Here is a 12,166-nt window from a genome sequence, read left to right as displayed (position 1 = left end):
CGTCCATTTCATATTGTTGCGCGTGAATCGTAACGGGACAACATGGCGACGCAGACGGCCCGCTACTACAGTGAAGGTGGCAGAGCAACTAAACGCCAAAAAACTGAAAGCGAGGGAGGAATGGCGACTGTAAGACAAATCTTTACTTACATACTATCAGATATTTTATATGATTTAGCTTTAGTTAGCTAGCTGGCTGAAATAGCGCTAGTTAGCGAACCAGCTAACCAAACAATTGAGCTACAGCATGCTGGATGTTTGTACCGAACCCAATACAAAAACACAAATATGATTGAATGAAATGATTATGAAGGAAATATTTGCATCATTCGTGTGAAATATATGTATTTTTCATGCCACACATATATTATGTTAGTTTGTTGAATGAATGGATTATGTTGCGTGTAACCCGTAACCATAGATGTACGATGCATACGCTATGAAACACAATGAGTGGGGAAATATTGTGCATCTTCACAACACACTCGACGGGTTAATACATATTAAATTAGAGACTGTGCTCAATTTGTACACGCTAAGGACAGTATACATATAATGCAAAATTTGAATACTATAATTGACTTGATATAAGTTATGTTTGTGCATAAGTTATAATTAATTATACCTGTTCACTGGAATAATGTGATGATTTATATTTTATAGGAAGGTTATGATGACCCACATAAGACCCTGCCGTCTCTTGTGGTGCATGTCCGAGGTTTAGTGGATGGGGTTTTGGAGGCGGACATCGTTGAAGCCCTTCAAGAGTTTGGAACCATCAGGTAACTTTCCGGCTACTTCTTCGTAGGTTGTGCCATACCTTGATTTTACCGGTTGTGAAATGCATTGAGGATCATCCATCTCCATCTCTCTGCAGTTATGTTGTACTCATGCCCAAGAAGCGTCAAGCCCTGGTTGAATATGAGGATATGAATGGGTCTTGCAATGCTGTTACTTACGCCAACGACAACCAGATCTACATCGCCGGACATCCTGCGTTCGTAAACTACTCTACCAGTCAGAAGATATCCAGGCCGGGTGACCCTGATGACTCCCGCAGTGTTAATAATGTTTTGCTTTTCACGATCATGAACCCCATTTATCCCATTACCACGGTAAAACCCACAGCCACAAGGCAGGATTATTAATGCTTTTATTATAGAAATGTGTTTTTTCACAATTCACACTAATATTCTTGTCATTTGTTTAGGATGTTCTGTATACTATTTGCAACAACTGTGGTCCTGTTCAAAGAATCGTCATCTTCAGGAAGAATGGTGTCCAGGCCATGGTGGAATATCCTTTACTGTTTGAGAATGAATATCAAAGCTGTTTGTGTTTATGAATCATTGTGGACATTTGAGTCCTTTTCCCATGCTTTCTTGTACGATGTGTGGATCAAGAATGTCTTACAAACATTGTTGGGAAGTTTCTGTTCAAGCCAATTAACTGAAACTATAGTTTGTTGTCTTAAATAATGACATCTGTAGTCACGGCACACAAGATTTCCTCTGTATTTCTTTAATTCCTCACACGTTTGATTCCGTTCAGAGCGCCCAAAGGGCCAAGGCCTCGCTCAATGGAGCCGATATATACTCCGGCTGTTGCACACTAAAGATCGAGTATGCTAAGGTAAGGTTCATCTAAATTCACTGTGTTATAATGTTCACAATTCTATCACCATTTTTCAGACTGTTTTGACGATATGCATGACTGGCTTAAAAATGTGCTATTAGAGGAAGCATCATTTATAGCCAGTCTTCAAAATCTTGAAAGTTTGTAGTTAAACTCAAGTTTTCACAGCTCAATTTTTACTTATTGCACCAATATAGATATTACTGCCCAGCCAAAAAAAAAGTCACTGTTTGGATTTAAATCGGCAAATGTTTAATGGTCTATGATTGGATCATTATTGCAGTGATAAATATGTTTATAGCATGTTATTTGTTTGTTCTAACTCAACAGTTCTTCTAACTCTAATTGATGGAGTGTGTAGCTTTTCATTTCTTAAACAGCCATGTAGGAAGTAACAACATGGGTGACAATGCTGAGATTCATCAGGCTCAGATTGTGAAAGAATGGGTGTGAGGGAGTATGAAGAGTCATTTTTCACACATAAATTGTCACCTCTGAGTTTTAATTGATTGAAAGTCTTTGGGATGTTCTGGAGGAGGCTTTACAGAGTGCTGGACTCTTGCATTGACAATACAAGATCTTGACCAAACATTGATGCACCTCTTAACATCACATTTATTTCCATCAAAGAGATGCATACATTTTTGGTTAAGATCCTGAATATGTCCATGATGTTTCTTCCTACATGGCTGTTTAAGACATAAGACATTTAATATTCAACAATATTATTGATCTGCCTTACTTAGGGTGGACGATGATGCAATTTTCTTCTAGAAAAAAACTTTGTTGTATTATTTTCATGTTATCAATGTGAGCTGCTTTGGTACAATCTGTATTGTAAAAATCGCTGTATAAATAAAGGTGACTTGACTTTAAGAAATGAAAAGCTACACACTCCATCAATTAGAGTTAAAGGACTGAATATACTCAATATCCGCTATCTCTACTCAAGCATGGCCATGGGTTATGGTAGAAAGCAAATTTTACTATATTAATTATTATTATTTCTCCTAGCCAACACGCCTTAATGTGTTCAAGAACGACCAGGACACATGGGACTACACCAATCCGAACCTGAGCAGCCAAGGTACCGTTTACCCTACATCTGCTCTGACATTTCTCAGCGCTCTTACTGCCACTGTGGGGGAAATAATTGGGTGGGATTGGGGCATCTTACAACCGCAGCAACAAATCCGCTGTTTCATCCCCCTGTGCTGAGAGTTAGGCATACGTCTATATAGGCCAACATCTACACCGCATGTTGTGTATGTTTTCCTGACTCTCTGAGGGCAAAGTAAAAAGCCGTATCTGTGTGATCTTGCTAAGGCTTCCTCCGAATGTTGTCCTTCTGATATCTCACAAGCTTCCTTTTCCAGCAAAGCCCGTCACATGTCAGTAATGTGAGGGGCAAGTGGCTTTCTGGGTAAGCACCATGTAGGAGGATTATCAGTCAACGCTCGACTCGTAAACATTTTATGGTCAACATGAAACTACGATTGAAAACCATTTTACTTTTCTAGGTGAAATGAAATTCAAGAAAATAATGGCGTGGAACTTGATTTTTTTCGTTGTAAATGTATTGAATTTAAAAAAATTGAACAAGGATTGGTGACATCGCTCAAAATGGAAAGTCGTTTTGTTGTTCTTCAGAATAACATCCATTGATTAATTGTTCACCAAAAGAGTAGTAACGTGTTAAAAGTAAATGGGCGCACATCTGACTTCATGTTGACTTGTAGGACTAAAACTATTACATGATTTTGGCTGATGGTGTTCATAGCCACCAATAGTGTACCCAGAGAAATTCCTGTCACAAATTCCAGTTCAACGAACCAAATGCCTTTGAAAGCAATGTTCGTTGGTGCTCACGCCGGCCATTTGCTCCTCACATTCATGCGGTACATTTAGAGACCAACACGAAAGCACAGAACCTTCCAGAATATCAAGTGCGACAACAGAACACTCAGTACATCTGGACATGGGGGACATTTCCTAGATTTCACTGAAGACACAAGTGCCACAGACTTCCAACACTGTTACCAGTCAACAAACCACAACTGCTTCCTATACCTGCGAGAACATTTCTCCAGAAGGACAAACACTCATTTTACTCTCGTGAAACTGCAAGACATCCTGACAAATCACGCACCATTTAGCACTCATCACCTCCTACAGAAATGACACTGCCAACGAAGACATTCTTCCCGTTGTACGGCAGTACACATTGATGGATTTGGGGTTGTTGGTACCAGTAGTTATGGCTCCCACACCCATTCAACTTTCTCCCGTTGTTTCTTACGGGGTCAAGAACAAGACACACTCCACTGTGACACATCACCTTAACCTCACTGCTAACAAGGGATGTTTTTGACACGCATCCTCAAGTGACACCACGACACAATTCAAACAGACCTCTTCTCTTCATTCATGTCAGACTGTTGATGTCCACAGACAAACAGCCTTCTCTGAACCTGTCTGTCTTTCTCTGGGCCTCGTCGTCTTTCTCTCACCGTGCCGATCGTTACAACACAAACCCCACACCTACAAATCGACATGCCTGTCTCTTCACTCGTCAACAGCTGATGACACTAAACCACTCGAGACACCGAAGACACTGCAGACAACATTCCTACAAGCAGACGCACTGACATGCAGACACGTCAAGTGTTTTTACTCAGTTAAGCACTGAAATTCTGCCCTGGAGGCTGGTGTTTCAAATACACTCTCTTCCTCCGACATGTATCTTCCTCCTCTAGTCCTTCCCTTTCACGATTCCTCCTCTCTCTTTCTGTCAATATGTGACGTTTTTTCCCTTTTTTTCAGTCGTATGACTACTGTGTAATACCCTCCGTATGATGCAGGTTGGCTTTGTGTCTCTAGTGGAAGTACCAGTCAGTCTGAATTGAGCATAAATTGCTCCAGCTTTTCGACCTCCATAAGAAGACAGGCATTGAAATGTGAATGTGGAACAAATGCTGGCATCAGTGGAGCTTTGAAAGCCATCTGAAACTAAGAAGAGTGCTTGGGAAGTCAGTGGAATGGACTGGTGGGGGGAAGAAATGGAAAGTTCTTATGTGCGAAATGGAGGAAGACGCTCAACGGTGGCTAATTTACGGCATGTTCTACTTGCCCCATCCTTCAACCCCCAACCCTTACGTTTGTACTGTAAGTAACCCCAAGCTTCTGTTGTCTTGGAGTGATACGCTCATAGTCTAATGTTTCATGGGGATGTGTGACCAAATGTTTGACTAACTTGACCTTTTCCTTTTCAGTTTAGTGGGTTTTTATTTTGTTTTTTTCTCATTGGGCTACAAATATATGTTGCAAGGTGCATTAAAATGTTTATTAAATGTAACATTTCTGGGTTGGGTTGTGCTTCTGTGAGCAACATTATCATACTTGTGATATTCTTGAGGATCCCCTTTTTCTCAGACAGAGCAATAGTCCCCCAACTGGCATCATTCTATGTGTTTATACCAAATACAAGGTGGCCGCTCTGGGGTGCTTTTCTCAAAGCCAACTATGGTCGCAAGTTCTGTCGTTACCTATATAGTTCAGTGGAACTTGCGACCATAGTTGGCTAACAATGCTTTTGGGAAACGCGACCCCTGTACAGGCCCTTTAAACTAGGATGCACCAATCCAATTTTCAGTATCGGCTTCGAAACGGCATTTTTTGTCGGATCGTGTATCGGTCAGACAGGAACGATCCAAATCCAATACTGTGTACTCACGGTTGTTACTGTTAAGCTCCACAAACAGGCAAAATACATTATAAAGCACCATTCGTTTTTGTGCGCTATATTCCAAATCTTCTGAACCTTTCGATAGCTTAACGTGGGGAACAGACGTATATTTATGTCGTTACATTAAATAAAGTTCACGGTAGCTCACGGTACGCAGAGTAAGAAGTTTGAGATGCAATTGGAACAGTTGACAAAAGCAAAACCACTGAGAATATATTGACTGATATTTTGATCTATTTTTGGGCTAATTAATATTTTAGAGGGGCCAAAGCCTCTGTAAAATAGGTCTAGCGACATCCCTGGAATTTAGTGGATTGTTTTACACCTAAAAGATCAATCATCAGTTCCACACACAGTCAGGTATAGATATTCTACAGTGAGCATTCGACTGGGATTGGTTTCGGTCAATATTCAGGACTTTTGGGTATCGGATCGGTTTAGAATTTTTTTTTATTGGTGCATTCCTACTTTAAACCTGGAGTTCACCCAAAGTATACTTCTGGTTTTACACGTTCGCTATGGTATTTGAACAGAGCACGACTTAAAGGGTTAGTTCACCCAAAAAATGAAAATTCTATCAGGAATTACTCACCCTCATGTTGTTCCAACCCCGTAAGACCTTCGTTCATCTTCAGAACACAAATTAAGATATTTTTGATGAAATCTGAGAGCTGGATCACTCCTTCATAGGCTTCTATGTAATCGATATCTGCCATCCCAGAAACATTAGTAAAGACAATGTTTAAAATAGTCCAAGTGACTACAGCGGCTCAACCATAAGTTTATCAAGCGACAAGAATACTTTTTGTGTACAAAAATAACGACTTTATTCATTTTCTTCTGTGTGGGCCTCTGAGTGAGTTCACGTAGTGTAACAGCGCAGCACTTCTGGGCCAGCATCACACACATGACCAGCGGCGGCCAATAGTGAGCCTACGTGCTGACGTACAACACAGAAGCGCTGCGCTGTTACACTACGTGAACTCACTCAGAGGCCCACACAGGAGAAAATGAACAGTTCAATAAAGTCGTTATTTTTGTACACAAAAAGTATTCTCGTCGCTTTTATTCTTGACTATTTTAAACATTGTCTTTACTAACTTTCTGGGCCGGCAAGTTTCAATAACATAGAAGCCTATGAAGTGAGCCAGCTCTCAGATTTCATCAAAAATATCTTAATTTGTGTTCCGAAGATGAACGAAAGTCTTACGGGGTTGGAACAACATGAGGGTGAGTAATTACTGACAGAATTTTCATTTTTGGGTGAACTAACCCTTTACATTTCTTAATCAGCAATAGTGCTGTACACGAGTACCATCATTTTTCGAACAGTGCTCTATGCTCGGTTCGCAATTTTTTTTCATCAATAAGTTGGTCCACAAGATGGCAACACTGTTTCACAGTCGAAAAAGAAACCAACATGAAGCGGCAACAGCTGCTTTGTCTCATTTCGAAGGCTACGCCCTCCGGGTCGGTTGCGTTTGTTGGCCACATACGTCATTGAGGAGCCTTAATTTAGAAAAGTAGCCATTACATTACAAAGTGTGAAAGAAATTACAGTAATTTACACCTCAAGAGGAATAACACAATTTTGTGACGGTTACTTTTCTGAATTGAGACCTACGATGCATACAGCCGACATGTGACCTCCAGAGGGCACCGCATTAGAAATGAGATGTGCTTATGCGAGGGGTTTAAGAGAGATCCACAACTCTAGTTTAAATGAGTACAAAGACTTTTTTATCTGTTGTGACCTCTGGAGAGAAACAGTGCAGACATTGGACAAAAATGAAACTTTCAAGTGCATATCTGTGTTTGTGCGCACAGTCAAGAAGAGTATCCTTTGAAACGCTGTGTGTTCAGCTGAACGCATACGCTAAGCGTTAAAACTGAAGTATACTTTGGGCTTAAAGTCACTGGTTGAGGGACAAGAAAGCATGATTTTGCGCAATCTAGTTACTAAATTCCTCATGCTGCTTAAGTTAAGTTTAATTTTATTAGCTATATATTTATCATTTTCAATGTGTTGCATATTTTGTAATAAGCAAAGCAAATAAAGCCATGGTGCCCCATAAGTTCCTGAATAGAGTAAGAACCCTGTAATGTGATTGTTCATAAATGTCAGTGAGATTGATGTTTGCACTGTGTGTACCTGAACAGGTGCAGATGCTGATGGCAATGGGGGCAATCAAGGTGTGTGTCTGCAGTAGACAGTCTGTCCTCCCCACCCACACACACACACACACTCCCAAACATATGACATACCACATGGTCACGACGAGTTCTTCGCTCTGTGTCTTTATTATAAGCTTGATTGGGCTTGTACCCCGCTAAAGAATGACTGTATGTTTGTTAGCCAGCTGACTGTTTGTGAGTTGTAATAAATAGGTCATATTTAATCGGCGAATCTCATGAAACCTGTTAAAATGTAACATTTCACATTAAATGATTTCTCTTTACCGTAATGCAAAAAAACTCATGCTGAAATGTAGAAAACTCGCCCTTTTCTTCTGGTGTGTCCCCTTCTCTGCTGATCTTAAAGCACACGCCAGTCACATTAACATTACAAAGTCAGTGTCCTGTCCTGTCGCCTCTCAGCGAACTCATCTTTCACTCTCTCTCTCTCTCTCTCTCTCTCTGCCCCTCCCTCTTTCCTTTCTTGGCCTTTCTTCTCTCCCCTCTCAGATATGAACGCCAACCCCAACAAGCGCCAGAGGCAGCCGGCTCTGCTAGGAGACCACCCTCCAGAGTATGGTAAGGCTTGCGGGGTACACGCGTTTACACATTTAACCCATTTGCTCGCAAACGGGGGACTGGATGTTAAAACGACAACAAATTGGGGTGTGCTTATCACAGTGGCAGCAAGATGGTGCTGTGTTGACGTTAACTTTAATTTAAGTGAAGGGTGTGGATACTGTTTGTTTACTCCGAATCTGCCCACAACCCCCACCCCACGTGTCTATTTGTCGTTTGTGGATCCTCAGGAGGCGGTTATCACGGATACCAAGAAGAGAGCTATGGTACTCCCTATGAAGGGCGACGGATGGGGCCGCCCATGGGTGGTGGGCCAAGGCGTGGTGGGACCAGTCAGCGTTACGGTGGACAGTACGGTCCCCCTCCTCCGCCTCCAGGAGAATATGGTGCGCACGCAGACTCCCCAGTGATCATGGTCTACGGCCTGGATCCCGTTAAAATAAACGCGGACAGGGTCTTCAACATCTTCTGCCTGTATGGCAATGTGGAACGGGTACGTACAACAGCAATACGTGAGCCAGACACTGCCAAAATCCAAATGGCTTTATCTGAGAGCCTATTTTCCTCTTCTGGATGTAGGTGAAGTTCATGAAGAGCAAGCCTGGAGCTGCCATGGTGGAGATGGGAGACTGCTATGCGGTGGATCGTGCCATCTCACATCTCAACAACAACTTCCTGTTCAATCAGAAGCTCAACGTGTGGTACGTTTCGACTGCAGATTTCTTTCTTTTTTTATTTTGTAATAATGGCGGGTGGATCTTACATGATCCATTACATATTTTGCATAAATGAAGCCTAATCGGATGAACAGTTTTGAATATTTTTGACAATTTAGATTTTTATTTAATCGTTAAAGGCATATTACAATTATGGTGTTAAAATACTTATTTACACTGAGACATTTTTTTACATTATGGTAATAAGAATTTTAAGGGAAAATGTTTTTGAGTGTCACAAGATTTTTTTTTTATTGTCCTAAAACTTGTCTTAAGTAAACTGCAAAATCTTTTTTTAGTATTTCATCTGATTATGAAGTAAAATATGACCAACACTACCTTTCAAAAGTTTAGGGTCTGTAAGATTTTTTAAATGTTTTTGAAAGAAATATCTTATACTCACAAAGGCTGCATTTATTGCATCACAAATAAATATGTAGTATAATATTACACTTTAACAATTTTTTTTTATCTTAATACATTAATGCACTTTAATGCACACTTGCTAAATGTATTAATTTCATTCCAAATAAAAAAAAAGTTCTGACCCCAGAGTTTTGAACAGTAGTGGATCATGAAAATCAAGATGGTCCTATACATGCAATCTGTAAGCAATCACATAATTACCATAAGGCTCAAGCTGATTGGCCTCTGATCCTTTCTCAACATTTAATTATTCTGGTATAGTGTTTGCTGTACTCAGTTCCTCTGAACCCCTCCAGCTCCACCTGCCTAGATCTGCTATGGGCTTCATGTGTCTACATGCTTGCATGCTTTCTGCTGCGTGTCTGTGTGTCTAATGGCAGTAGCAAGTCCATGCTTGCTCTCAGCAGAAGGTTGCATAATTTAGAAATGCAGCCGTTTCATCTGTTTGTTTGTTTTTCTCTCTGTCAGTGTGTCTAAGCAGCAGGCCATCATGCCCGGCCAGTCATACGAGCTAGAGGACGGGACCAGCAGCTTCAAAGACTTCCACGGGAGCAGAAACAACCGCTTCACTTCTCCAGAGCAGGCGGCGAAGAACCGCATTCAGCACCCCAGCAACGTCCTCCACTTTTTCAACGCAGCACCTGAGGCTTCACCAGAGTCCTTCACCAGGGTCAGTTCATCACGTCAGAGAGTATCAGGAGGACCTTTCATGTCTTATGATGTTATTTGATGGCTAAATTTAGTACCTTCATCTCTTTTCAGATCTGTGAAGAACTGGGTGTAAAGAGTCCTTCCAATGTCAAACTTTTTGCAGCCAAAGGTATGCAATAGAAAAATTGTGCCGTCTTTGCATTGTAAATAATAGCATTGAAAGCCAAACTCAACATAAACTAATTTAAAGTGTCAGTTTTGTACGGGAAACCTTTGTCATCTATGTGCACCTGTGTTGTTATGATGTCTCTAATGCCTCTTTATTGAATAGGTTCCACATCAGAGAGGAGTTCCTCAGGGCTTCTGGAGTGGGAGTCTGTTAATGATGCCATGGAAGCCCTTGCTATGATGAACCATCACCAGATGAAGAACCCCAGTAAGTGACGTCATCATTAGTGGTCGACTGATTTAACAAATAAAATTAAAAATTCTGGATGGCCGATGCTGAAATCTTAGAGCAGGGTGGCCGATGACAAAATATATAGTACCTCACAAATTTAAAGATAGTAGAAACGCATGCATAACAATTGCTTAAATTAAGTTGATATTTTACATATTTTCTAAATTTGAAAATTAACTATGCAAAAAATAAATTTAAGTTAATAGCTAAATCTGTAAGACAATTTTAGAAGGCAGCTTCTTGATTCTGTAATCCTTTTTCACAAATAAAAATGAAGTGAAAATGACGTGAACGATTGATCACAGACTTTTAATTAAAAGATCTCGATTCAAACACCCATGCGATCTTATTCCTAAGTGACAACGATTCGGCTCTGTCTATTAAACCTTCGGTTAGCACAATCACACCGATTCAGATTCGAACTGGAAACTCATTTCTGAGAAAGTCCTGAAAATGTACGTGTGTGAGTTCGGCCATAGAATGCGGTAAACGGCTCAACTGTGCGTGAACGTAATCGCGTTAGACTCAAATTCAGGACTGACAACCGTATTCTGCTGCTGCGTGAACGTGGTTAGTCAGGCATTGAATCATTCATTCAAAATGATTTTTTCATCCAAATTATTTAGATAGGCAGCTTCTTGATTCTGTAATCCTTTTTCGCAAATAAAAAATAAGTGAAAATGACGTGAACGATTGAGCTGCACGATTAATCACAATCTTTTAATTAAAAGATCAATAACTGTTAAACCGAGAACTAATAAAGATGAAGAATAGGAGCAAAGACAATCAAGCACTGACGTTCTCAGCGCTGTCAAAATAAAAGTCCCATATCCAACACATCGGCCAAAAAAAATAAAAATGTATCGGCCAATGACGTAATTAAATGCAGATGCGTATATTGCCTTGGAAGATGTGTATATCAGCTGAATTTGTTTTATGATGGGCACCTTTGATGGAAGTGACATGTAGCTATTAGGAACGGCAATTCCAGAATGCATTGCACCACCAAACTCAGTAAAAACTTGTATTCAGTTGTATTTTTGAAAAGGAAACTTATTTTGTTCTCACTTGGTTCATACCCTTTTCCATTCGCCAGTCTCTAATGTGTTACTTATCCTGTGTTTCTGTGTTTCTCTGCACAGGCGGCCCGTACCCATACACACTTAAGCTGTGCTTCTCCACTGCACAGCACGCAAACTGAGTCCCAGTATCATCGCTCACCCATCACTTCCCTGCTACTTTATTGTCCTCTATGGCTCATTTGTGCGATTGGGTGTGCAGACGTGTTGAGTTAACCTTATGTTGATTGAGCCGCAGCACAAGCTGAGTGTGAAACTGACTGAACTCACTGTTTTTAATGGAAAAGGAGAGTTTAAACGCTTTTGTACCAGTATTTTGGTTTTGTTACCGTTTTTGGTTCTTTTTTTATTGCTTACCATGATCGACTGTTAGCTCTGTGCTCAGCAACTCACTTTTAGAAATGTCACCCTGTAAAGAAGATTGCATTTTTGTTTTTGTTTTTCTGATTGTAAAATAAAAAGTGCAAATGGGTCTTTGTGTTGATTGCTTTTGCAAGGGAACAATTGTGATTCATGTTTTAAAATGTTTTGCAGCAGTTCAACCTTACTTTTTTCTTTCTTTCAAAAAGCTGCCTGGATGTTACTGCCTAGTGTATATTTGCGATCTGGACAATAAAATGTAATCGATTTAATAAAGAAATTTAATCTGCGTATTCAAAATTGGCTTGCTGTTAATTGCAGATCAAGTTTGCACATGCAT

At 40.4% G+C, this 12,166-nt stretch overlaps 1 protein-coding gene across 2 annotated transcripts; it reads left to right on the top strand.

Moving 5' to 3' along the window:
* hnrnpl2 (heterogeneous nuclear ribonucleoprotein L2) lies at window positions 1-12,019 on the top strand. Of its 2 annotated transcripts, XM_079885898.1 has the most exons (14): window positions 1-129; window positions 664-782; window positions 878-1,115; window positions 1,211-1,296; window positions 1,536-1,632; window positions 2,650-2,722; window positions 7,541-7,573; window positions 8,066-8,134; window positions 8,365-8,627; window positions 8,714-8,835; window positions 9,745-9,946; window positions 10,039-10,096; window positions 10,259-10,363; window positions 11,530-12,019. In XM_079885898.1, exons 1-14 carry the CDS (start codon window positions 43-45, stop codon window positions 11,586-11,588), a joined length of 1,611 nt encoding a protein of 536 aa, XP_079742024.1. In that variant the 5' UTR covers window positions 1-42; the 3' UTR covers window positions 11,589-12,019. The 2 variants fall into 2 exon arrangements, with proteins under 2 accessions (XP_079742024.1, XP_079742025.1); XM_079885899.1 differs by lacking the exons at window positions 7,541-7,573; window positions 8,066-8,134.
* The last annotated feature ends 147 nt before the right edge of the window (window positions 12,020-12,166 follow it).

Source organism: Squalius cephalus (assembly GCF_949319135.1).
Source record: "Squalius cephalus genome assembly, chromosome: 11".
Classification (NCBI taxonomy): Eukaryota; Metazoa; Chordata; class Actinopteri; order Cypriniformes; family Leuciscidae; genus Squalius; species Squalius cephalus.
Note: the sequence above shows the minus strand (reverse complement) of the source record. Positions and strands in the feature narration are given on the sequence as shown.